This window comes from Sebastes umbrosus, chromosome 6, assembly GCF_015220745.1.
Source record: "Sebastes umbrosus isolate fSebUmb1 chromosome 6, fSebUmb1.pri, whole genome shotgun sequence".
NCBI lineage: Eukaryota > Metazoa > Chordata > Actinopteri > Perciformes > Sebastidae > Sebastes > Sebastes umbrosus.
In genome coordinates, this window is record NC_051274.1 from 14,253,830 (window position 1) to 14,280,367 (window position 26,538).

At 37.9% G+C, this 26,538-nt stretch overlaps 2 protein-coding genes and 1 long non-coding RNA gene across 5 annotated transcripts in view; 1 reads left to right on the plus strand and 2 right to left on the minus strand.

Moving 5' to 3' along the window:
- The window catches only part of LOC119489657 (microphthalmia-associated transcription factor-like), a 38,057-nt gene extending 20,133 nt beyond the window's left edge, over positions 1-17,924 (plus strand). For 2 of the 3 annotated variants that reach the window (XM_037772390.1, XM_037772389.1), the window contains exons 3-10: positions 7,494-7,709; positions 7,817-7,912; positions 8,769-8,877; positions 9,162-9,254; positions 9,343-9,393; positions 9,596-9,671; positions 11,247-11,394; positions 12,833-17,924. In XM_037772390.1, the coding sequence (XP_037628318.1) occupies positions 7,494-7,709; positions 7,817-7,912; positions 8,769-8,877; positions 9,162-9,254; positions 9,343-9,393; positions 9,596-9,671; positions 11,247-11,394; positions 12,833-13,228 (1,185 nt within the window). In that variant the 3' untranslated portion in view covers positions 13,229-17,924. Of the gene's footprint in view, positions 1-7,493; positions 7,710-7,816; positions 7,913-8,768; positions 8,878-9,161; positions 9,255-9,342; positions 9,394-9,595; positions 9,672-10,284; positions 10,342-11,246; positions 11,395-12,832 lie in introns of all 3 variants that reach the window. The other variant, XM_037772388.1, reaches the window with a different exon arrangement.
- A 1,752-nt stretch (positions 17,925-19,676) lies between these two features.
- LOC119490179 lies at positions 19,677-21,698 on the minus strand. Its single transcript, XR_005207348.1, has 3 exons — positions 21,045-21,698; positions 20,319-20,393; positions 19,677-19,824 (listed from the first exon to the last, which is right to left on the minus strand). It is a non-coding gene; the product is annotated as an uncharacterized LOC119490179 (long non-coding RNA).
- Positions 21,699-22,408: 710 nt separating this feature from the next.
- On the minus strand, positions 22,409-26,053 carry LOC119490125 (myoD family inhibitor domain-containing protein 2-like). Its single transcript, XM_037773338.1, has 4 exons — positions 25,985-26,053; positions 25,665-25,749; positions 25,019-25,252; positions 22,409-23,661 (listed from the first exon to the last, which is right to left on the minus strand). Exons 2-4 carry the CDS (start codon positions 25,747-25,749, stop codon positions 23,399-23,401), a joined length of 582 nt encoding a protein of 193 aa, XP_037629266.1. The 5' UTR covers positions 25,985-26,053; the 3' UTR covers positions 22,409-23,398.
- Positions 26,054-26,538: the final 485 nt, after the last annotated feature.

A 26,538-nucleotide genomic window follows, 5' to 3' on the forward strand; every position in this document is an offset into this window, starting at 1 on the left:
GGTGTCAGAACACACAGTGCATCGCGGTTCACCACTCACTTCCCACACACACTCTATGCACTGTCTCTGCTCCAAATGGCTCCAGAGAAGGCCATACACATTTTCGCGTCGGCCATCGTAGCTCTCCAACACGCTTGGCACACAGGAGAGACTTCAGTTGGTTGTAATCTCCTCACCTCAGAGCTAGATACCGCCAGATCCTGCACACTGGACCTTTAAATCTAAAACAAACTTTTTATTTGGTAAAACACTGGTGTAAAAATATGTAGTGTGTATTGTGCAGTGTAATCATTTCATGAAATAAAACCTTACGTGCATTGTTGTCTACAATATTGCTTAATAAATTTAGTCACTGTTATTTAAAGTGGTGGGTATCACCAGAGGCCCCACGATACGATATCATCACGATACGATATCATCACGATACGATATTATCACGATACGATATCATCACGATACGATATCATCACGATACGATATTATCACGATACGATATCATCACGATACGATATTATCACGATACGATATCATCACGATACGATATTATCACGATACGATATCATCACGATACAATATTATCACGATACGATATTATCACGATACGATATTATCACGATACTTAAGTCACAATACGATCTTGTTGCGATTTTAGGATTTCTTAGGATTTCTAGATTCATATGATGTCAGTACTTTCACTCTTCTTTAAGACTGAGCCCGCTACAACCTCTGAAAGACAGAATATCACACTTGGATATCGCAAGACGTCCATGTGTCAATACAGTATTCCCACGCACACATTTCGCGATACTATGCCGTATAGATTTTTTCCCCTACCCCTAGCAATTTATTATTAGCCTTCTAAATGTTACAGCTGTACATTATGAGTGTATAAAACAGCAAAACCACACAGTCAAGACATATTTTCTAAGATTTTAACATCTCCCATTGAAGGACACCAGGTTTGCGTTCCGTGGGTAATTTGCATAACAGCATAACAAAACATCAGAGGTGCAGGTGACCACAGGTTGCACTGATGTAGCTGCTTCACATTAGCATCACAGTTGTTGTCTGCAAGTTTCACAGAGCACGTTAGCAGCTTAACTGTGAGACAAAGTGGCCTATTCTTCTAGGCTGCAGAGCAAATGGGGGCATTCTTGTTAATGTATCCTGGTTGGCCCATCATGGAATGCCCAAAGCATGCAAGTCATAAAATAAAACACAGATCAGTGTTTGTCAGCTTTCACCCTGCGTCCTCTCTCAGTACAGCAGGGCGCTTTGTGCGCGTTTCTGCGGAGTGTTTTCGGACTCTTTGAGGGTTGATGTTGCCGATGCCCTCGGCGCTGTCGAAGGCTAAAAAACGAGCTGATAAACAACAAGCTGGCTTGTTTGCTGTGGTTGCAGTTGCCGTTAGTTAGCAGTTGACGTCACATTTCCAAACTGTGTATTTTGGGAAAGAGTACATTAAGTGAAGTTGGGCGAAGTAAAGTTCAAGTCCCGCTGGCGCTAAGATCTCTCTATAATCCATTGTTCAGCTCATTGGCTCTTAACCAAGCTGACAAACTGAATGATTAGCATTATTACAGATGTATCGCAGTGTATCTCAGACTTAAACCAAGGCTTATTACATGCACACCACTGTGTTTAGACTCCTTATGCATACTTTATATACTGTGACAACTTTGTAAACACACCAAGAAACGGATCCTTTTCCCAGGTCTTTAAAAACAGATATTTTTTCACCCTCAGACCAGTTCATCCTGACAAAAGTTACAGCATACTGATGGTCCATCCTGAGGTCTGTGACCCCCAAGGGGCTCGAATGAAGTCAGAGCAATGAGATCATCTAATCATCTGTGATAATTTAGGAAATCCCTCCGGACAAAAACATTCTGAAAAAATAACAAATGCACATGAACGTAAAGATAAAACTAACTGCCTCAGCTAGTTAAAGCTGGGGTTGGTAATCCTAAGAAACTATCAACGGTACACTGAATTTGATTAATTATCCAACTGAAAAACCGAGCCCAGTGGTGCCAACTCTTTTCCAATAAAAGTAGTTAGCAGCAGCAGCAGCTCCAAAAGTCACTAAATCTAGCGAGAAAATTGCCAATTCAGAAACACTGGCAGCCCGTCGCTTCAGGCCTCCGTGCACGCAGGAAGGCTGAATTAAATGATTGGACGGGTTTATTACAGTCCGGTGACAGCCACAGATACCGTTTTTTCTTTTTTTTTGTCAGCGCATTTGATTTATTGATGGCTGTCGGGATTTAAAGAGAATTTCAACAAATATATCAAAAAACATTTTTTGAAGAAGTTCAAACTTTAGCTTTAAGTAAATATAAGAGGTCTACTGTAGGCTGTGATTTACTATATCAATGACATGCAGATTTTAGGGCTTTTATATTTTCATAATTGATTGATCTGCTTATTATTTTCTAAACAAATTGATTAATCATTTGGTCTTTATAGATTTAGAAAATAAAGGAAAATGCGCACCCAAGTTGATGCAATTCAGCTTGTTTTGTTCGACCAACTGTCCAAAACCCAAAGCTATTCAGTCCATATGCGATAAAGAAAAGCAGCAAATCCTCACATTTGAGAAGCTGAAACCAGCAAAGAAACATGCTTGAATGATGAATCCATTTAGGGCTGTAACCCACAATTCCCTTCATCGATGAATCTGCTGATTGTTCTCTGGATTTAGCGAATAATCGCTCAGTCTGTAAAATGTTAGATAATTGTGAAAAATGCCCTTCATGATTTCCTAAGCCTTGACTTAAATGATTAATTGATAAAATAGAGTAGCATTTTCATTTTCCATCAGTAGACAAATCGTTTGATTAATAATTTTAGACATAAACATAACTTCTGCAGTGAGGAAATCATAAAGAGAAGACTTTACAGACTGACACTGTTGCATCTACTGAAATACTAGTTCGATATAGTCATACTGGGGACACCTGTAATGTCCTTAATGACCTGGTTGTTTCTAATCTCAGTGAGAGACGGAGAGAAAGATGGTTGTACGGGGCTCCTGCAGTAATCCTTTATACATCGGGGTTGTTTCTATTTTTAGACAGTAACAGCTATCAGTTCTGTGGATGTGTGAACTTCTCTGTAAGTGCACGTGAACATACCGAGAGAGAGATACAGGGTCATTGGGTCCTTGTAACAAAAATCTTGCTGTAGGCAACATGAATGCATATAGCAGAAGTATCCAACCTGGTGGTCCTAAAATAAATCTGAAGAGTCATAAGGTGATTAACAGGATGTGGAAATAGGAAAAAGCATACTTTAATATTTGTATATACTACACAATACTACTAATTGCCCTTGTCTGCGTGTTTTCAGGATAAATAACAAAAGTTGCCATTGCTCTGGTCACTGTTTTTCTGCTACAGCAGCTGCTATAAAATAGCAATTGTTCCCACACAGAGAAGGACGGCAGACTCAGTGGGAACACCTCAAGTGTTGGCGGGAACCAACCGATGAGACGGACAGGATTAACTATTTTCTTCTGTACATTTTCCTGCAAGCTAAATATTAAATTTCAATATTATGACAGTAGCTGACTGACCGCTAATTAAAAGATGCCACTTAGACTGAAGGAAAGAAATAGCATTGTGTGTTTATGGCTGTGCTTTTGTTGGAAAAAATAAATGAAATGACATTCAAAACATTTCTATTTTAACACTATTATTATTATTATTATTATATTATATAATTTTTAAAAAGCCTCCGGTGGACAGGTGCTATAAATTAGCATTACTCTACAAATACTAAACACAGTGCATCTCGTCCTTGTGCATACATGTATGTTACAATTCTAATGCTACTGTGATGTCCATATCAAATAAAATAAAATAAACTATTAACACACAATTCAACCACATAATATATGCATATTGTTTTTGGTATTCACTCTAGACTTGAAGTTCAACAGCACTTTATTTTTTCAAATATCCTTATTCAACATGAATCATTTCAAAGCCCTTATTCAATCTATTTAAGTTGGACTTTCAATTGGCTTTCAACAAAATATTGAAATTATTATTTCATTTTTATTTCATTTTATTATTAAATAAAAAATTACAAAAATCACTACGTCCAGCTTCTCAAATGTGAATATTTGCAGCTTTTCTTTATCTTCTTTGATATTAATCCTAATTTACAGTATGTGGGGGTTGGACTGTGGGTCGAACAAAACAAGCAATTTAAATGTCAACTTTTCTGACATTTTATGAACCAAACGATTAATCAATTAATCAAAAAGATAATCAACAGATTGATCAAAAAAATCAACAGACCTAAAACACAGAGATATGAGAGAGGAAAGAAAATTAAAATTGTCTTTAATAAGCTGTATTTCTCACTGTGAAAGTGACTGGGATCATTCTTTTATGTGCAAGGCAACATCACGCTTGACTTCAACATCGATTTCAAAACTTAAACTATAATGTTTATAGTATATGATCTTAGAATACGTTACAATTTATTAGACTCAGGGTATTGTTCCAACTTGTGTATCAGAATCAGTGGGTCTATAGTAATAGTTAACTAGTAGTCATGGTTTGTTTAGCCATTGTTTACGCATGTGAGTGCAAACAACCTGAACCGCTCATTCATGGCTTAAGTATTATCCATCTGGATTAGGTTTCTAAATACTCATTACAAGCATTCAGTCTATTTTCAGGATCAACGTCACTGTGTGCTCCGTAATGTATAAAGCGTATCATTTTGGATAAAGTAATGCTTGCGTGCCGGATGGTGATGACTGTGGATTTGCAGAGGAGTTGATTTATTGTTGATGATCTGACAACGATGGAAACGCTCCTCAAGAAATAATCATGAGTAACGACACCACAGTTGAGTTAAACACCATAATGAGAGCAAAGTAAAGACTGACAGACTGTAGTGACTGACATTAATGAATGTCATTGTTTTGCCCTTTAGCCCAAAGCGTGACGCGGCTCTTCTCAATGAGTTAATTGATGTGCGGTAAATATGCCGGCTTTACAACCCTGTAATGACGTCATACCTGCGTGATGAATGTTAATGCACCTCTCACATGAGCATCCCCCCGTAGAACAATGTTACTATCTCTTAGCATGGAGAAGAGACTCTCAAAGAGTGTCTGTTCTGGTGAGGAGGGGAGAAATGGAATAGTCACAGAAAGACAACTTAACCTGACTGATTCTAATATTAATATATAAGAAGTACAATCAAAGAGATGGCAGGTGTGACAGGTGATGAACTAGACAGATGCATGATTGTGTTTAGTCTAGGGGTGCACTGATACCGGATTGGATATCGGGCCGATACTGACTCAAATAGCTGGATCGGGTATCGGTGACAATGGGCAGATCTATTAAATTCAGTTCTATGTTTATATACTATATACATTATAGACTTTATATTTATATTTATTCATTCATTCCTGTTTAAGTTTTGACCAATTTGTTGCTGCATTAAAAAGGTTTACACTTGAATTGTAATTCCTGTTAATTTTGAAGATTTTTTACCAAGTAGCTGGTGCACGATTTATTATTTTATTAATAAAATAACTTCAGTAAATGTAAATCTATGTTTTTATTTTACAAAGTTGGGAAAGCAATGTTTAAAGCAAAGCCTGATGTTGCCTTATACATAAAAGAACGATCCCAGTCACTTCCACACAGTGAGGCATACAGCTTAATAATTAAACACTGGTATCGGATCGGTACTCTGTATCGGCCGATACCCAAGGCCCAGGTATCACTATCGGGACTAAAAAAGCCGGACCTGTGCATCCCTAGTTTAGTCACATTGTGTTATTGTGATCATCGCTAAGTTTAATTCGCAGTCACAGATATTGAGTATCCATTCTCAGCAATACAGCGTGTCAACGCCTTTTTGTTCATTTTCTCCATGTGTAATAATAACCATATCATCTAAACTGTCGAGTGCAGTGTGCAGACTACGGGGGTTTTCACAGGAGCAGAGGAAATGTCAGAGGTAGCTTAGAGTTTGTCTGGAGTCTGTGCCCTCCTCAGCTCTTTTAATAATGAACCTCTGCGCTTAAGCAGAACAAATACACAAATTTATAAAATGAAGTAGCAATGGCTGTTATCCGTTGCTTTTGAGACACGGCATGCCTGTTGTTGCCGATTAAAAATGTCTTTTAGAGACACGAGGAGAGGCGAGGCAAGATGCAGACACACACACACGCATGTAAGAGACTCTACTCTTTGTGCTGTGTTGAACTGGGAACTCTCAGGCTAGCATCCACAGGGTTAATAATAAAAAAAGAAAAGTGGATGCGGCAAAGCAACAGCCCCGGGCGAGTCTCAGTAAAAGAGGGTGGCCTTGCAATACAAAGGCACTAACTGTTATAGCAGCACATCCTGACATCAAGTGATAAATTCAGATTTTACATAAAACAACACAAATTTGAAAAAGCTCATTGTGCTTCACTGATGTGCATAACTAATCACTTTTCTTGTCTTTTTAAAAGACAAGCTGGATGTGTCTCTCCTTAGTAGTCTTCTGGTGCAAGCAAGAGGGAAGCAACTGCAGCACTTCTTAGATTAGATAGAAGTTAAACACAGAAGTTTTTTTAAATTGGACGGATCAGTTTACTGTAAATGATGCTTGAGCTGCTTGGATACCAACCTTATGAGGTATGTTTTAAAATGAAAGTTAACTTTTGAGCGGTATTTGGAAAATAGCATGACAGTATGAGACTAAATTCTCTATCTACACGTTACTGCATGTGTTATGTATCTATTGTGTCGTTATTTCATAAACCACAGAATCCGCCAAAACATTCAGGCAATAGACAGACAGAAGGTTTAAATATAGACTCCAAATGTCAGCTGGAATGCAGCAGCACTGCTCCATTTAAAATGTGTTACAGCCTGACAAACACAGCGTCTGAAGTTTGTTTATGTGCCTCTGCAGTAGCTTTTTCTGGATCATTAATGCTGCGTGTGAGGATTAATGATCCACAGAAATCAAATGCATCCGTAACCGGTGGAGTGCAGAGACGGGCGTGCGTGTAATTTTTGTTACTTAAAATATACGGGCTGTAAAATGTAAAAAAAAAAAAGAAAAGCAGAACGCAAGAAAAATATGTAGAAATAGTTTTCTACTGAGACTCTTTGAGATAACAGCACTTGACAGCTCAAAGGAAAAATGCATAATGCATTTTCTGATTTGAACTTTGTGCCAAGTTTATTTTAATATTGCAGTCTGTTCAGTGCAGTACTAGTCTTTGAGGTATATTTAGTGTTTTTATTCTGTATATATCTAAATATATTTAGTCTTTTTAATCTAATAAAAGACTACAAGAATAATATAGTTTCTGTTTAAAGTGGAATTATTTGAAATGAACATTTATGTGATTTATTTCCCATGTTGCACCTGCAACCATCCAACAATATCTGTCCAATACACATCTTTTATTGGTTTTGTCTTCTCATTTTCCCATCGTCCTTCTCTGCTCCCACCAATAGGTCCAGACTCACCTGGAGAACCCAACCAAGTACCACATCCAGCACTCCCAGCAGCAGCAGGTGAAGCGATACCTGGGAAAGCTCGGCTCTCAGGTGTTGAGCTTGCCCTGCCACAACCAGTCCTCTGACCACGGGGGCATGCCGCCAGGGCCGGGCAACAGCGCCCCCAACAGCCCTATGGCCTTACTGACCCTCAACGCTAACTGCGAGAAAGAGGTGACTGCTTGTGACTTGACACATGGAATATGCCTTTTTGTGATCTTTCTCTCATTTAATCGGGCTTTATCTGAATGTCCTTTGCCTTCTATGTTGCCTTGTTTTAGATGGATGATGTCATCGATGACATTATTAGTCTGGAGTCCAGTTACAGTGATGAAATCCTCGGCCTGATGGACCCAGGGCTTCAGATGGCTAACACGGTATGTACAGTATGTGTGATGTGTGCTTAGCCTGCATCAGACCAGGCACTTCTTTTAAAGGGTCACCATATTTAATTAGGGCGTCTCGTTTGGTGTGCTTTGAGGTAAAAAAAATAATTCTATGAAACTTGTGAAAAAATAAAATCTCAATCCTGTGGCTACAGTTATTTGAATGTTAAAGCTAACCGCTGCTCTACTACCTGGAAGACCAACAATCTGTAGCTGCACACATTTAAAGAAATTAGAGAAGCACCAATACCGATACTAGATCTGATATTGGGCCGATTACTCAAATAGCTGGATCAGGTATCGGTGGTATGGGGCCGATTTATTCAGTTCAATTCTATGTTTGTATACAATATACATTATATACTGGAATTTTTAAGTTTTGACTAATTTGTTGCTGCATTAAAAAGGTTTACAATTGAATTATAATTTATTTTTTACTAAGTTGCTGGTGTACGATTTTATTATTTTAATAAAATTCAGTAAAAATTGTATCTATGTATTTATTTGTTACATTTTGTTTTACAAAGTTAGAAAAGTAATGTTTAAATCAAGCCTGATCCAGTCACTTCCACACAGTGAGGCATACAGCTTATTAATTAAACACTGGTATGGGATCGGTTTAGCCGGTTGAATTAATATTTTTTATTACACATTATGGTGAAGGCAAATAAACAAATTTCCCAAAATGTAGAACTATTCCTTTAACAGTGACATCACAAATATTTGTATATTATAACATCTTTTCTCTCTGCATAATAGGCTTGTTTTATGTCACCACCCTCCCTATCATGCTCATCTATACATGGGGGTGTGATTCTTGCTTAATGTCTTTGCCGTGTCCCCTCAGAACCCCCTGAATGCTAACCTCATGGACATGTACGGTAATCAGGGGATGTCCCAGCAGTGTCTGCCCATCAGCAACTCCTGCCCTGCCAACATCAAAAGGGAATACTCCGGTAAGCAGCGCAGTCTGTCACAGCAAGAGACGTACAAACACTTGGCTTCTGTCCTCAAAATATATCAAATGTTAATACAGATCTGTGAGCTGTTAAAATAAACAGTAATATCCATTCAGCTTCTCTATTGCGTGGAAAACACCCACACATGAAGCTTTACAACTAATGTAGCGTTTTATAAATAATTTTGTAATCCTCCCCTGTGTGCACCACTGACATGTTTTTCAATGTATTTCTATCCATTCTGCACATTTTGATATTGAAAACAACATTATTTATCACAGTTTCACAATCCCCGGCCATCATGCACATGCTGGATAAGTCTGGATCCTGCGGCAAGTTTGACAACTATCAAAGACCTGAAGGGTTCCCTGTGGGTACGTAGGGTTAATTTAGCTTCAAGCATATTTACCGTACACTATTGATTATATTGATCAATCAAAACTTTTTTTTTTTCCAACGCAGAGGTAAGAGCGATGGCAAAGGAAAGGCAGAAGAAGGATAATCATAATTTGAGTGAGTTTTAATTGCATTTTAATTGTTCTTAATTTTATATATACTCTGTAAATGTGAATGTTTGAAATACTTCGATGTGGTTATGGTTGCAATAGTGTCAGCCTCTTTGTTACTCTATACAAACAATTATGAAAATACATTTTTAGATGGTGTTTTGTCAGCTAAACATTGATTTTTTTTCTCTTCTGTTTTTATTCTGTAGTTGAGAGAAGACGACGGTTTAACATCAATGATCGAATCAAGGAATTGGGCACTTTAATTCCTAAATCCAACGACCCGTAAGTTACTTATTTTATTCACTCTCATGATTATTAAACTTTATTTCTTATTTAAAACATAATTAGTAACGTTCCTTGACAACAAGACTCACCATTTGTCACTTAAAAAGTGAAATGCTTATATACAGTTGAGTAATTCACCCTGTAATTGTACTACAGTTACTGGCTACCATGAACACCCAGTTCAGCCATCAATCTAACATAAGATGAGTAGCCTGTCTGCAAGAAATGATTAATTATTACATTATTAGTCATGATCATAATGGCAAAATAGGCTGGGGTAGAGGAGATTATTCCAACAATTATGTTTTAGCTCAGAGACAACCAAATAGAGTATTGAAAGAGTGTCTTCAAACTATACTGACATGCCCATACTGTATATGTTCATTGAAAGAGTTACTAGTCACTGTAATCGTTGCTCCGCAAAGAGATCCCTTCCTAATGTGATTTTATTGTAATACACGGACCCTGTTCTGTGTAAAAGTGTATTCTAAAGTTCAACTAAAGTTCATATGAGGCTTCAGTAGTTGGACAAATCAAGTCAACATTTTACCAAAGTTGCCATCTTCTTAGTACAAATTCCCCTCTTTGTGTTACTATGCCTCCAACACAGCCAATCAAGGGAACACAAAGAGGAATTGTCGATTTTATCCCCCATCTCCTATTCCATGTGAGTATATTTTAAAAAAAGAGTGAACCTATCCTTTAAGCAATGGACCTATTTGGCTACACAGATCTGTTGGTTTTTTACATCATTTGAATTTGTTAAATCAATCACAAAGTTGTAAAAGGAATAAACTCTGATACACACATACAATATAAATTATACACAAAATGGTCAGATTATGGGTATATTGATCGTATTTTCTGTACGTATTGACTACTTTGAGCTCACTCTTCTTTTCCTCTGCCCTTTGACCTTGCTTTGGGCGTGGGAAAATCCCAGCAGCCCCCTTTTATTGTGGCTATCCACCCAGGGTTGTTTTGCTAAATCCCAGCACACATATACATACACACAAACTCAGAGACTGCTTTTCACAAACAGACCTGGCTTAACATAATTCGTATTATAGATAAACACACAATGAATAACAAAACATGCTGTACATGTACTTGTTAGCATTAGAACTACTTTAAATTTGAATTCATCAATACAATCATTAAACAAAAACATCTCTCTGTTCCCTCTTCAAAACTAAAACACCTCTCAGCATAATTGTTGGATCTATAATGCAGATTTTTCCTGTTTAGTCTCGTAAAGATCGATTTTAAACCCTGCAAAACTTCCGCTGCGACCCTCAATTCTTCAGGGAGCTCGGGGTCATCCTTATGACGGCTTGTGATCTCAGTGACCTCCCCTGTACACATTTATGATGCAGACTTTTAACTGCTGGTCACCTCTGTGACCTTCCGGAGCAGCTCTGCTCCTCCTCATTAATCTCTTGTTTTTCTAACTGAGCAGAGCTAAATGGTAGCGAGCGGTCTATTATAGTCTGATAAAAGCATAACTATATAGGATCTAAGAGACTGTATGTAGGATGTACAAATAATGGCTCCTCTCTCTGGGATTTTCAGGGACATGCGCTGGAACAAGGGCACGATCCTGAAGGCGTCGGTGGACTACATCAGGAAACTACAGCGGGAACAGCAGAGAGCCAAGGAGCTGGAGACTCGCCAGAAGAAGCTCGAGCACGCCAATCGACACCTGATGTTGAGGATACAGGTAAACCGACTGCACAGACTATAGTCTAGTGATTGGAAGGTGGAGTCCCAGAGTTGTTGAATCGCATCATAACCACGCTATTTGCACGATTACTTTATTATCATACTGATAATGAAAATAAAAGGAAAAACTACACAGGATTTTCAGCAGTGAAGTACTTACGTTAAATCGCACAGCAAAGGCTACGTATTTTGAAGAGGGAGGCGGCTGTTTAGACCCATCATCTTGTAACTAATTGATCACAAGACAAGAGGATCTGTGTGATTCGACTCCGCGGACATTGATTGATTGATCACATTGTGCGTTTGCGTCATGGTGAGTATTTAGAGCAGCACTATTAGCGCCATAAACAGCCGAGGCCGGAGGCATTATGTTTTCGAACGCAATATCTCGGGAACGCCTGGAGGGGATTTCTTCAAATTTGGCACAAACATCCACTTGCACTCTAGGATGAACTGATTACATGGGGGTCAAAGGTCACTGTGACCTCATAAAATACGTTTTTGGCCATAACTCAAGAACTCATATGCTAATTATGACAATTTGACAATATTTTCTTTACTAATAAAATCATGATGACATTTTGGACAGACATGGATGTAAACTGACACTTGACTGGTTGGCGGAGGCATACAACCGCAAGGCGATGATTCTTGTTTCAAGTGGGAAAAGTGAAGGCGAACGGCTCAGTCAGTCACCGTCAGCTGGGGGTTTAAAACAAAACAAAAAAGTCACGAGCACTTCACACCTCCGCTAACCAATTTGGATTATTGTACCTTTATTCATGATAATCACATGCAATTTGGGGCAAGTCATAGTCAAGTCAGCACACTGACACACTGACAGCTGTTGTTGCCTGTTGGGCTTGAGCATGTTATGATTTGAGCATATTTTTTATACTGAATGCAGTACCTGTGAGGGTTTCTGGACAATATTTGTCATTGTTTTGTGTTGTTAATTGATTTCCAATAATAAATATATACATACATTTGCATAAAGCAAACATTTTTGCTCACTCCCATGTTGATAAGAGTAATAAATATGGACAAATCTCCCTTTGGGGTACATTTTGAACAGATAAAAAAATGTGTGATTAATTTGCAATTAATCACACATTTTCATTTAATCAATTAAATGAAAGCTCCACCTTGGACAGTCGTTATGTACATTGTGCTGATGATGCCTCTGTTTCACTCTTCACTTGAAGTAAACATTTGAATGCAGGACCTTTACTGTTCAGTAATAATAGTTTTACTATTTATAGTGGTTAGTTTTACTTTTTTTGGAGTACTTCTTCTACCAGTGTCAATACCAACATTCCCAGTTAGAAAGGGTGAAAAGTAAAGCTACACTAACGTTTTACCGGGGCCCTAAAATCACTAAATCCACCCCTGACGTTATGAGACTCTTCAGTGACTAACCTGTATTTGGTTTGCAGGAGTTAGAGATGCAGGCGCGGGCTCACGGTTTGGTCATCACGTCTTCAGCGCTCTGCGCCGCTGAACTCACGGCCCGGTCCATCAAGCAGGAGTCCTCTCTGGAGGACTGTCGCCAGGACCTGTACACGCTCCACCCCCATCACCAACACCACCCGGCCTGCACTCCAGAACCACCCGGAGCCCTGGAGGTCAACGAAGGCCACTCCAACTTCCCAGAGGGTCACTACAGCGCTCACGGAAAGCCGGGCTCCAAGCTCAACGACATCCTCATGGAAGACACCTTGTCACCGGTGAGAGGGGTGGACCCGTTGCTCTCGTCCGTCTCCCCGGACACCTCAAAGGACAGCAGTCGTAAGAGCAGCGTGAGCATGGATGAGAATGATCAGTGCTGTTAGCACCCGCTACTGGAAGACCCCTCGCCTGCATCTCCAAGTGTCCCTGTCAGTAGCTAACACACTCCCAGCTGCTGGAGAGCCGTTCTCCTGTTTTGTCTCATTTGTTTCTGTTTGGTTTTTTTTCTCCCTCACCCGTGTTTACATGTACTGAATCTTTTCCATTCATGTTTTTTGTTAGTTTTTTTTGTGATATCTTTGTCTTTTCAAGCCCTCCAACTTGATTTCAAGGACTGATTATGAAGTATGTTTGCTTTAATCAACACTTTCATGACAATGAGTTACAAAAAAATAGAAGTTTTTATATTTAAAAAAAAAAAATCTTTGAATAGAGGCTAGATTATGTTTATTTCTATTGATTCCAAAGAATCTAGGGAAGTTTAGAAATCATGGTCAGATATGTAGATATTTTGTGTTGAGGTGAACACTGCTTTTTAAATCACAAGCAATAATAGAAGAAAACAAATCTATTTATTACTACAGTATAGTGCTTTACACTCCTCGTGTCTTAGATTGAACTTGAATGTGCCAATGCCTTATTAAGATGTGTACACATCGATGTTGTATTGCTATGCACATTTTTTTTTGGCTGTTAGCTGAGTCTTTTGTCAGTCTTCCAGTTGAAATTTCTTCCTCGACAAAATATTAATCATTTGTAGATTTGATATTATTTATGTATCTATATGTAAACAGGACTTTATATACACATTCCCCTCAACAAAATTTATTTATAACAAGGCATTTAAAAGGGCCTTTTTTTTTTAAATAACTGAGATGATAAAAATAAGTAAAAGCACATTAAAATAGGAAACTCCTTCAAGATAATTAAAATGAACAAAATCAGCATTGATAATAATTGTCTTTTATTCAGTGTCATAATGAGCAAGAAGAGAGAAAAGTCACCACACTGATGCAACCTTTAACCATCCAGTGCCAACTGCTCAGCAGTGTGTACCAGATATATTATAAATATACATTCCTCACTGCCAAAACCACTGAAATGCTTTTTAAAGGGGAACTAAGCCCATTTTCCAAATTCATACATGTTATTCCTATGGTCGAAGACAGTTTAAAAAATATTAGTCAACCTGAACAACTCTCTCCCAAATCCAAAAACTAGAGTGATAAAACTGGAATTTGTGATGTCATCGGGCATAAATCTGGAGCTGCTCCATAAAGACAATGAATTGGGGGAGAGGTTACAGGTGACACTGAGAGCACCCAGGGCAATGATCTGAGTATATGGGAACAGTTTCTGTTTCACAACTGACAACACTAAAACAATAAAGCTAATTGGGGTATAAAAAAGAAAACAAACACTCTGTGTGTCCACAAAATCTGTCTCCCATTTATTGTCCGTGGAGCAGCTCCAGACTTTGTACCCTATGACATCACAAGTTTGAGACTTACTTTTCTGGTTTCCGACTTTGAGAGAGAGTAGCTCATGTTCACAAATATTGATTGAACTTTCCTCGGCCATAGTAATAACATATTGGAATTCTTAATTTAGGTGGTGTTCCCCTTTAAGTAAAAGATTTTTTATATAATGCAACTCAAAACTAGTAGCTCAAATCAAAATGAAAAAGCCTGTTGCAGCTCTGACACACGCACAAGAAGCTGATTTCACTTGATAGATCTGATTGTTACATAATTCTATATATCTTTAATAGATGATTAATGCAAAATGAAGATGAATCAGTTAAGTTGTTGTTGTATTCTTGTCTGTAGCGATCACACTAACTGGTAAAACTGCTTCTATTTGAGCACATACAGTGTAATACTTCAGACGTGTGTCGATGCAAGTGCTGAGTTTTTATATAATTGTCCATCCATTTCCTAAATTATTTTTTTTTACACCACTGTGGTGACATTTCACAAGTTTTTTTTTTCAAGTATGTGAACGTTTATATTGCCAAGGAGTATAAGGAGACTGCTTTGGGATTTTGTATGACATTGTCAAAACACTGGAATGACCTCTGCAATTTGAAACGTGGTTTGTTCATCTATTTTATTTTTTTTTTTTATCAAAAGCATAAACTAACTATTGTATTTGGCTTTTCAAATGCATACAGAATATTGTATGAGATTGTAGATTCTTCACGGTGTACGGTTGTTGTATATTTCAGCAGTTTGTTTTCAACAGTTGTAGCACATTGCGTAAGTATATGCCTTTGTTAATAACTACCTGCCATACATTGAGAGCCCTGTTACAGCACAGCCTCCGTTTTGTTAAACTATGCAATGGTTGAAGTTGTGCCTGCAGAGCCGCATCATGTCTCGACAATGTGATCTCCTTATGAATTAGTCTAAAGCAGTGTCAAAGTAATCCTCTTTCTGATTGATTTAAGTGCCTTACAGTCGTTTCTGTTACCCTGGTGATGTAAGAGGAGTTTAGACAGTGATGCAATATTTTGTGGATGTTTATTCTGGTGTTTGGTGCTTTGTGGATTTACTGAAGAGTGCCAAAGTACTTTATAAAAGTAGTAGGAAAGGGCCGTTTGTCAGTACAAGATAACCTCTCGGCCTCGAGCCACAACAAATAGGTTTATGATGGAAACCCCAAAGTGTTCAGTACTAAATGAATAAATAAGGCATTATGAAATAAATTATTATAAAAGTAAACAGAGTCAAATATATCAAGTAAATCATTTAATAAATGATTAAAACTCATCATCATTATTAAATGTTATCTCATCATTAGTATTTTCATATTAACAGTGTTTTATTTATTTTGGTTTTTTTTACTTCTGTACAGATTTTTTTTTATTTCAAAGTGCCCTTTTTCAAAAGTTTGTTTTTTTACTTAATAATGGCATTTTTCCCCAATGACACTTGTATTTCAAAATTGTCACAACCCCCCTTATTTAAGAAATATGACCACCGCTTCATCCCCTCAGGCAATCTCTCAATCCTCCTTGTAGCTACAGGCTTAACAACAGCCACGAAATATATCCAGCGAGCTTCCGTTAGCTAGAGCAACGACAATGCCAAAGCTAACCCTGACTATAGCCGCTGCAGCAACCAAACCGTGCATGGACACAGTAGCTAACCACTACTTTTATTTCGCACAACATGTTGTGTGTCCAAAGTTATTCCTCAGAGAAAGACACATAACTCTGTGAGGAGAAAGAGCACAAATGTGTTTGGTTGTTGTAGCCAAGAGGAGCTAGCGAGCTTGCTGACAGTTGTTGAGCCTGCTGAGAGGGAAACATGTGATTGGTTGAAACTACCTTGACATGAAAACTATCATTTTGAAATAAAAAGTGTCATTTGGAAAAGTACAATGCTGTGAAAATAAGAATGATGAAACAACATTTCGTAGTGATGAGTTGAGTTTTGATGAAGTTATAAAATTATTTCACTTGCCGCGCGTCTTTTGGGATGACGATGTCGGTCAGCCCACTACTTTGGTCCAGACTGAAATATGTAAAATATATAAATATATATATAACTAAAACACCTTGACCGATGGCGTTGTTGCGGAAGCATAGTCAGCCTCAACTGTATTTTCTGTTTAGTGCTAACCAGCACTCACAGAGCCGCTATAGCTTGGCTGTAGACTTGTTTATTCACATAATTATATATTTCATGTCTTTATTTATTTAATATTGAACACGTTGGCGTGGCTGTTTATTCTGTTTTATCTTTATTAAGGTCAAATTTGACACTGAAGGCAGTTTTTTTAAAAGTTGTACTGAATATTCAGCATCCTTTCGAGACTAGTATGAATGTAGTTCAAAGTGACAACTGCCAAAATGTGTTGCCAAAATTAAATATACAATATGTTTATATAAAAGTTATAAATAGCAATTTTAACAGCTTAGCTAATGCACCTAATGGAGTTTCTCTTCTGTAGTGACAATAGAGCAATACCTAAAACATGACGGCAATCAGGCCACAAGTAAACTACAAATAGGTGAAGTACATTGTGAAAGTCAAAATTCTGTCCTCGGAAACAGTAGTTTGACAAAAGAAGATCTGAAGATCTGCTTCATGATAGCCTTTCTGGAGCTTTCAACTGCATCTCGCAGTCTTTATCAGCAGATAGAGATAGCTCAGCTGTCATCACGTGACAGTGAAGTAGTATGAAACGTCTGTCGCTAAGACCGTGAGATGTGGTTGAAAGCCCAGAACAAGCAAGTAAGCGGCCCTTAAGTTGATTATTTTTGTGTGTCATGGGTGAATTACTGCCTCAGTGGACAGCAGAATGGCCTTTATGGTGACACCAATCCCAGCTACTGAGCCTTAATAGTGCAATACACACAGGCCTGTAACGCCGCCCTTTGACTGAACCCAAATCAGCTTTTTCTTTAATGGAATATAAATCATCGAAACCCTGAAATGTGACAGGTACGAATGAACATCAGCATTGTACCTGATGGTGGTGCCACTTAATTAAAAGCCATCACTACGACTGATTCCTCATGATGACACTTCCAGCTGTTAATTATTATGGCACATTATGGGTCAACCACTAATGAAGAACCATATTAGCTCAGATTAGATCCCTCTCATTCCTGTGGTTCACACAGACTACGTTTCTCCGCTGATGTTGCTACTGTTCTTATTGTTACAGCTTATATGAGATGAATGTAGCAATAGTTACTGTACACATTGGTTTCAGATTAGTGAACTCAAACACTGGTACTCAATGTGGAAGCTATCTTGTGAGAAATATTAAAAGTTTTATTTGAATGTTTGTAGAATTTGTGTTTTTCTTCCTCAAAATATAAATTCTAATGATTTAAGATATGATCTAAAAGCTAAATCTGCTAGTACTTACTATTTTTTGTAAAGATCCAGTTATTTATTAAAAAGGTTTACTTTAAGTCCCCCTATTAAACATTTATAAGCCATATACAAACACTAAATAAATGGTTTATAAGATACTATAATGAAGTTATAAGCAGATATATGGATATTTTGGTAACACTTTATAATAACCATCATTTATAAGTGGTAAATTGATATTTAACTAAACTTAGTTAATAGTTATTTTACTGTTAACAAAAGGCGAAATAATAATTCAGTTAATAATTTTTACTAATTATTAGTAATGCTATAATTTATTATTATATTTATTTCAACAGTTTATTGTTGCACACATGTTTTATATACTATATATATATATATATACACACACACACACACACACACACATATATACACATACACATATATATATGTATATACAGTATACACATATATACACACATATATATAGTATTTTTGTAAGTATTTGTACTAGTAAATATGTGTTAATGATTAAGATATTATTTGTAAACTTTAAAGAAATTGTTTGTAAAACAACATATATAAACATCACATATATAGATATTTATAATACTTTGTTAATTGTTAATAATTGGTTTGTAAACCATCTATAAACATTATTTGGATGGCTATGATAAAGTTGCAACTAACGATTATAATACATTGAATTAAAATTAAAAGGTTAATAGATACTTTGTAAAGCGTCTATAAACCATATTTAGATAGATACTTTGTCAACGGTTAACAATTGGTTTCTGGCCTATCTATGTAATGTTTATAGATGTAAAGTGTTTATATTTTAAGTGTTTATTAATGTATTCGTCCACAATTATAACCTCTCCTATGAAGACATTTTATTACAACTGTATTTTACTATAATGTCATTCATTATCCGTTTATACCGCAGCTTCCACTAATAGGTGCCCACAGAACGACATTAACAAACATTTATATCTGCTTACAACTACATTGTAGTGTGTTCTGAACCCTGTAAATGTTTATTTGCTGCTAATAAATGGTAAATAGAGGGACTTAAAGAAGAAAAAAAGAACAGAAACATTTTAATTAAAGGTCCCATATTATGCTAATTTTCAGGATCATATTTGTATTTTGGGTTTCTACTAGAACATGTTTACCTACTTTAATTTTTCAAAAAAACTTTATTTTCCTCATAGTGTCTGCTTGAATATACCTGTATTCACCCTCTGTCTAAAACGCTCCGTTTTAGTGCATTTCAATGGAATTGCAACAGAATTGCCTTGCTAGGCAACAGCTGGGGTCCATGTTTACTTCCTGTCAGCTGATGTTATTTACATACACTGCAACAGGAAATAAACTGGGACCTATTTAGAATGTTTACGTTTAAAACTTTGAAATGGTCTATATATTGTATATTTGTGACATCACAAATGGAAAGAAAATCCTGACAGCTTGTTTCAAACGCTCAGTTTCTGAATACGGGCTGTGTGTATTTCTCTGTGGATTAAGCGGTTTCGATACTTTCACAGTATTTATATAGGACTTAAACCTGCTTTATAATATAAATGCCATGTAAATGTCACTTTTTACAATATGGGACCTTTAACACATTTCATCTTAACAGAGGAATTGTGTTTTACCTGTTTACCTGCACGTCCCATTCCTGTGGGGAGAGGCATCCTCAGAGAGAGCCAGCACAGTTCTTCAGATGCTCCCTGAGGGCTTTGTGCACCAGGGCCGGGCTGCAGGTTGCGGTTCCTCTCGTCTGCCGTCAGCAGCCCCCTCTGCTGGGCAACACACACCATGAGGGATACATGTCCATGTTGAAGCAACGCTGGCAACACCCTCTGTGCAGTCAGAAGAGATGGAAATGTAAAAGAAAAACATTATTAAATCACAGTTGATATACCTGTACATAATTATAAGTCTACTCAGAAGCTATTGCACAGTTTGCAAGCTTTATAGGAAGGTTTAGGGACATGAGGGACATGAGGACATATAAAATATTGGTAACACTTTACATCTATAAACATTACATAGATGGGCCAGAAACCAATTATTAACCATTGACAAAGTATCTATCTAAATATGGTTTATAGACGCTTTACAAAGTATTTATTAACCATTTGATTTGAATTCAATGTATTATAATCATTAGTTGCAACTTTATAATAGTCATCCAAATAATGTTTACAGATGGTTTACAAACCAATTGTGAACAATTAACAAAGTATTACAAATATCTATATGTGATGTTTATATATGTTGTTTTACAAACAATTTCTTTAAAGTTGAAAAAGATCTTAATCATTAACACATATTTACTAGTACAAATACTTACAAAAATACTATATACATATATACATGAGGGACATGAGGGACATGTCCATGTTGAAGCACACGCTGGCAACTCCCTCTGTGCAGTCAGAAAAGATGGAAATGTAAAAAAAAATATTATTAAATCACAGTTGATATACCTTTACATAATCATAAATCTACTCAGAAGCTATTGCACAGTTTGCAAGCTTTATAGGAAGGTTTAGGGACTCTGTAAATAATCCTCTTTAGAGAAGAATCAGCTCAGTTGACCTTTAGGAAACAAGTGTTTTAGTCACAACATGCATGCTTGCTTCTACTACACACTGTTTGTTATGTAATAACAGCAGCTGCCTTAGAAACACAAATCCATCCGCATTGTTAGCAGAGCAAAACAAGCTAAAATTGTCCAAACTTGGAAATCAATGTTGATAAGTTCTCAGAAATATGCTAAATGCATTAGTGGTGTTTAGCCTTTGTTGCTAAGGAACTGAAGTCATTTTTGGACATTATGCAAATCAGCTTCAAGAGACTTGAAACTTGTTTGTTCGGTATGTTCTTCACCTCAATAAATATTTTTGGTTGCCTCTGTGTCTTGTAAATCCTGTTCATAAGAACGAACTGTGGTTTTTGTTGTTGGCGCATTCAAGTGCTTGTGGGAAACTCCAGGAGTTTTTTTTTTTTATTTCTGCGAATAAACACTGTGAACGCACGGCATTATCAAACTGATGAACTTTGAAGAATAACTCACTTTTGGATGCACTAAACAAGCATAAGGTACCACACTGGTTGGTGGCAGAGCAATCAGAGCAATGGTTTCTCCTCCTAGTTATAAGAGCACTGATTCAGGGTTGACTGAGTTCACCTGTGTCTAGTTGACTCCAGACAGCAACAGGTGAGCATGTGGCTCCTCCCAGAGCTCATCAGGGTCATCATGGCAGACATGGAAGACTTTCAACACACACACGTTCCAAATCTTATACTTTTTCTTTTACTTTTAGTACATACTGCAACTGCCCATACAAAGTACATTGCATGCAGTATGCATATAATTGGGACATACTACTTCTTAACATTGAAGTTTGACCCCCTTGCTCATATATACATGCTGCCTTACATACTGCAATATGCGACCGGATGTAGTAGGACATCCTGGTATTCTTGGCATACTGCATTTCACATACTATGTATTGGAATATACAAAATCTTTTTCTTTCATACTAAACAGTATGGTAGTATGGGCACAGTGTGTTGGTGTTCAGAGGCTACCACATGCATCAGGAAAGTCACTCTCTTGATCAATGATCACACAATGATGAGCACCTTTAAAGGTCCCATATTGTAAAAAGTGAGATTTTCATGGCTTTTATATTATAAAGGAGGTTTAAGTGCTATATGAATACTGTTAAACTATCAAAACGCTCAATATACGGAGAAATACGCACAGCCCGTATTCAGAAATTGTGCATTTGAAACAAGACGTTAAGATTTCTGTCCATTTGTGATGTCACAAATATACAATATTTAAATCATTACACGGTTTTAAACGTAAACATTCTAAATGCGTCCCAGTGTGTTTCCTGTTGCAGTGTATTTGAATAACATCAGCTGACAGGAAGTAAACATGGACCCAAGCTGTTGCCAGGCAACACAATTCTGTTGAAATGCACTAAAACAGAGCGTTTCAGACAGGGGGTAAATACAGGCATATTCAGGCAGACAGTACGAGGAAAATAAATTGCTTTTTGAACATTACATGCATGTAAACATGTTCTAGTAGAAACACAAAATACAAGTATGAACCTGAAAATGAGTATGATATGGTACCTTTAATATCTAAGTCATTCCATTAGCGAGTACACCTCCTTTTACTTTTGATACCTTAATACTTCAGTACTTTTACCTAAATGTGAACTCCATAGATTTTACACATCAAAATCTGTTTACGGGTCTTGGGAAGTACTACTACCTATGGGGGAAAAAAGTTGTATAAGGCTTTGTGGCTCCAGAGGGAGCGAGCAAAAATTGCATCGAGTGATGTCACTGGAGGCAGCGTCAGTCGGGTTTGAAGAGTTGAACATTTTAAGAAATTGGGGGTGTGGAGTTGGAAAGTGTGCATGGCATAAAAAAACACTATATGTTTTTTTTTAACTGTCCTTCATCAGTCTGACAATGTTATAGGAGTGCAATGTTAAATCTGTGGAGAACTCTAATGCAGCAGGTTTACTTGTACTTTTATTGTACTTTTCCTGAAGTATAAGATCTGAATACTTCTTCCACCACCGCTGTACATGTTTCACACATAAGTGACAGCAGCCTAAAATAGAAAGGTATTTCACCTCCCCTGGAGCATACTAATGGACGTATACTGTAACCACAGAGTGTATATAGTGAACATACCGTATAACCAATGAAGCTGAACAAATTATAAATGAAAACGTATTTTGAGAAAAAGAGATGCAATATTTCTAAAGAGGCATGCCGTTATTCTGCTATAGCAGCCTAATTAAATTGATATATAATGGCATTGAACATATAAACCCATTACTATCACATACTACAGAATCATTTCTTACATTACATTTAAAAAAAAAAATCCTTTTAATGCATATAATCAATCTATTTCCATTCTATACTTACATTTTAACATCTGATAACTTCCACTCAGTTTGTTGAATCCATGTTCCTTTCACTGGGACCAGATTAAACTCAGTTTGTTGTGAATGACTGGAGTTGTTATTTGAAAGTATTCTCCCAGATCCCCGGTCTCCTGAGTGTCTTCAGCCCACCCTGGCATGCTTTATGGACAGGATGTTGCCATTTGATGACTTTCGAGTGTGGCTGTAACAACAGTTGAGCTCTTTTATTATAACAACTAACTCTCCACTGTTTCACAGGGTGGCAGTAGTTACCTGCTTGAATAATGTTGAGGCACACACAAGCTACAGAGCATGTGAATTTCCACATGAGGCCAATATATATATTAAAAAAAACTTAGTAATGCAGGCAATTTATTACATAATGTGAATAAGATGAGACCGTAATTATGTTTGGTGAGCATTCAAGTTTTTAACATTTATAATTTTTGTGATTTTCCATAATCTCTCAGCGATAGCAGACCTCTGATATCTCCATGGCCAGCTCTATGAGTTCTCCTACGTCCTGACAGGAGCCACAGCAGTTACAGTCCAGCTCCAGCTTGTAATTGCAGCAGTCCAGTCCCTGTTGGTCTGCCTCACTGGCTGCTTTGATGTATTTGTAGGAGGGAAAACAGCAACTCACAGCCCTCTCGCATGAATCCAGCAGGAGGACCATAAACTCGTGGGAACGACAGTGCAGACAGGCGAGGACAAGTGTTGCGCAGTCATCTGGTGGCAGTGACGAGGTGGAATAGAGAAAGAGAAGTGGAAAAAGAAATAAGAAATAACACCCTCTTAAAGTGTCGTCCAGTGCACCTCTGACCTGATATCGACTACACTACATTCATAATTAATCTAACAATAAAGCAAGGAATCTCTCTGTCTGTCTGTCTGTCTGTCTGTCTGTCTGTCCGTCTGAGTATTATTTGCATATCTCGAGAACCGTTCATCCGATCGACGGGTGCATTGCTTGGGACCCAAGTTTTGAATTTGGGGCAATTTGGACATGCAACATGTTCAATATTAATAATATACTTTGAATAAACAAGCACTTACCCATGAGTAAGGTATATCCCTGGTGTCAGACTTGATACTAACTTATAACAATAATAACTTTACCGCCAGCAAAAATACCTCCGCTAATTATATCCATACTCAAAGAAGAGTCAACGCAAGAAACTATTTGGAAATTGCCTCCGCTAGGTGTACTTCACCAATGTTTCTGACCGCGAGTAACCGCAACCTGGGTGTGATTTTTCCCCATGAACGGGTGAACACACCGTGAACATACAGGTCGCGCTCATGCACCTGTGTTTCTGACCGTGAGTAGCTGCGACTTGGGTTTGTGATGCAACTATGTCATGGCAGGTGTATTGCTCAGTACCCAAGGAAGCGCAGGGTTGAGTGTGAAGTTGTGTGAGCGGTTCTCGAGAAAAGCTGCAAGCAGCAATACCAAAGGGCAAGCATTCAGCCCGTTCTGAACAGGCAGGAAGCAGAATCAAACCAAAGTGTATTTCACCAGTGTGACCGTGAGTTTAAGCTGCGACCTGTTTGTGTTTTTTCCCCCATGAGTAAGGTATTTCCCCGGTGTCAGACTTGATACTAACTTATAACACTAATAACTTCACCGCCAGCAAAATACCTCCGCTAATTATATCCATACTCAAAGCAAAGTCAAAGCAAGAAACTTTTTGGAAATTGCCTCCGCTAAGTGTATTTCACCGATGTTTATGTCCCCGAGTAACCGCAACCTGGGTGTAATTTTTCCCGTGACAGTGAACACACCGTGAACATAGAGGTCACGCTCGTGCACCTGTGTTTCTGACCGTGAGTAGCTGCGATGTGTGATGCAACTATGTCTTGGCAGGTGTATTGCTCAGTACCCAATGAAGTGCAGTGTTGAGTGTGAAGTTGTATGAGCGGTTCCTCGAGAAAGCTGCAAGTAGCAATACCAAAGGGCAAAGCATTCAGCCCGTTCTGAACAGGCATGTTTGGAACGGACACTGACTGTATGACTGATAACACTACAGTTTTTCAGGGGCCTCTCAATTTCATCAACTGCCGTGCTTAAGGAGTTAAACAATACCTCCACTGCCAGGCTGGTATGAATCATCAGAGGAGAAATGGCTGCTGCTGTTTTTAAACTTGTCAGAACACATGGAGAAGCTGGATCCACCCCATTCACCGCCCCCCGGGGCATCATGGGAACTGGGATCGGTGTCCAGCTTGTCCGGTTCCTGCTCTGAGATGGTGCTCAGTCTGACCAACTTGCCCGTCATCTTTCTAGGTGGACCGTCCATCACTGGCTCAGGGATGCTGCCTTTTGAAAGAAGAATGATGGAAAACAATAAAGGAGAAAAAAAAAATCATAAAAATTCAGCTACATGAGTTCCTCAGATCCTCTCGAAGGCAGTTTTAATAATTCAGAGCACCATTAACATGCAGTAAGTCAGGGAGGTGAGACTCGGAGTGTATAATGGAGGAGGCTTTTTGCTCAATAAAACTTCAGCGAGGAGAGATTATTGATTTGCAAGCTCTTATTTGGATCTAGTTTCCTGGATTGAATCGGGCAGGAGGAAAATAGGCGATACACTGTGTGGATATATACTCCTCCAGTAACATTTGGCACGCACCGCACCTATCAATCACACTGCAGTTTTATTCTAGCTGTAACTAACAATAACTTCATCCAAGCAGCCTGATCAGACATGAAGTAAACAACAACAGCATACCATCAGACACATGGTCCTCCTCTATCCTCTCAAGCGCCATACCATCCTGATGATCACTCACAGGGAGCTTTAAAGGAGCTGTCATCTTATGGAAAGTGGAGAGAGAATACACACAGAGTGAGACACGTATGCAAAGCTGCCTGAATATCAGAATAAACCTAAATAACTTGACTAAAGACAGATAGCAATAAATAATCACTGTAACATCCTGTTTTTAAGTAAAAAAAAAAAATCATGCAAGAAATGTGCCCGTATATTGAGGCTGAAAATGAATAAAAACACATATTCCTTAATTAATTATACCTTTTTTTTAAGATTACCTGTCTGTACTGGTTAAATATCCAGCAGTGTGATCGGCAGCATCTGCAACTGTGAACCCCTTTGTGAGCTTCTTTGAGCGCCTCCCATCATCATGCACACACCCACACTGTGAGCACACTCCACATCAATCGATACCAGCCAATCAGGAAGCACCCAACTACAATACTGTGATACATAATGCATAAAAGATCCATTCAATTATGGCGTTGTATCAATAGAAAGTCAAGCCGGGCCACTTCTTTAAACACCTGCAAATAATGACAGATAATAAAACAATAACATTTATATAATAAAATGATCTTACCACAATGTATTATCTTGCCGCAAGCAGTGCTTCAAAACACCACAATGGTTTGTATCTGCTGACAGTACACGGGTGGATTTATGACATTCATAAAACCGGACATACCACAAGACCACAGTGCAAATTCTCCCCAGCTAGACCATTTTGCTTTCATCCATCACCTTCCATTAAGAAAGTCATTACTGAGAGATAGTGGTGCTGCTATCAGGTCACACGGCCATAATTTCATTGTGTGAAACACACAGCTTA

Bases quoted from the DNA above. Each gene is read 5' to 3' on its own strand.
- LOC119490125 (XM_037773338.1), bottom strand. From the start codon at position 25,749: ATGACAGCTCCTTTAAAGCTCCCTGTGAGTGATCATCAGGATGGTATG. The intron at 25,253-25,664 runs GTATGCTGTTGT...TTCTTTCAAAAG, and splicing joins GGAGGACCATGTGTCTGATG to GCAGCATCCCTGAGCCAGTG. The intron at 23,662-25,018 runs GTATTGTTTAAC...CACTGCCACCAG, and splicing joins ATACCAGCCTGGCAGTGGAG to ATGACTGCGCAACACTTGTC.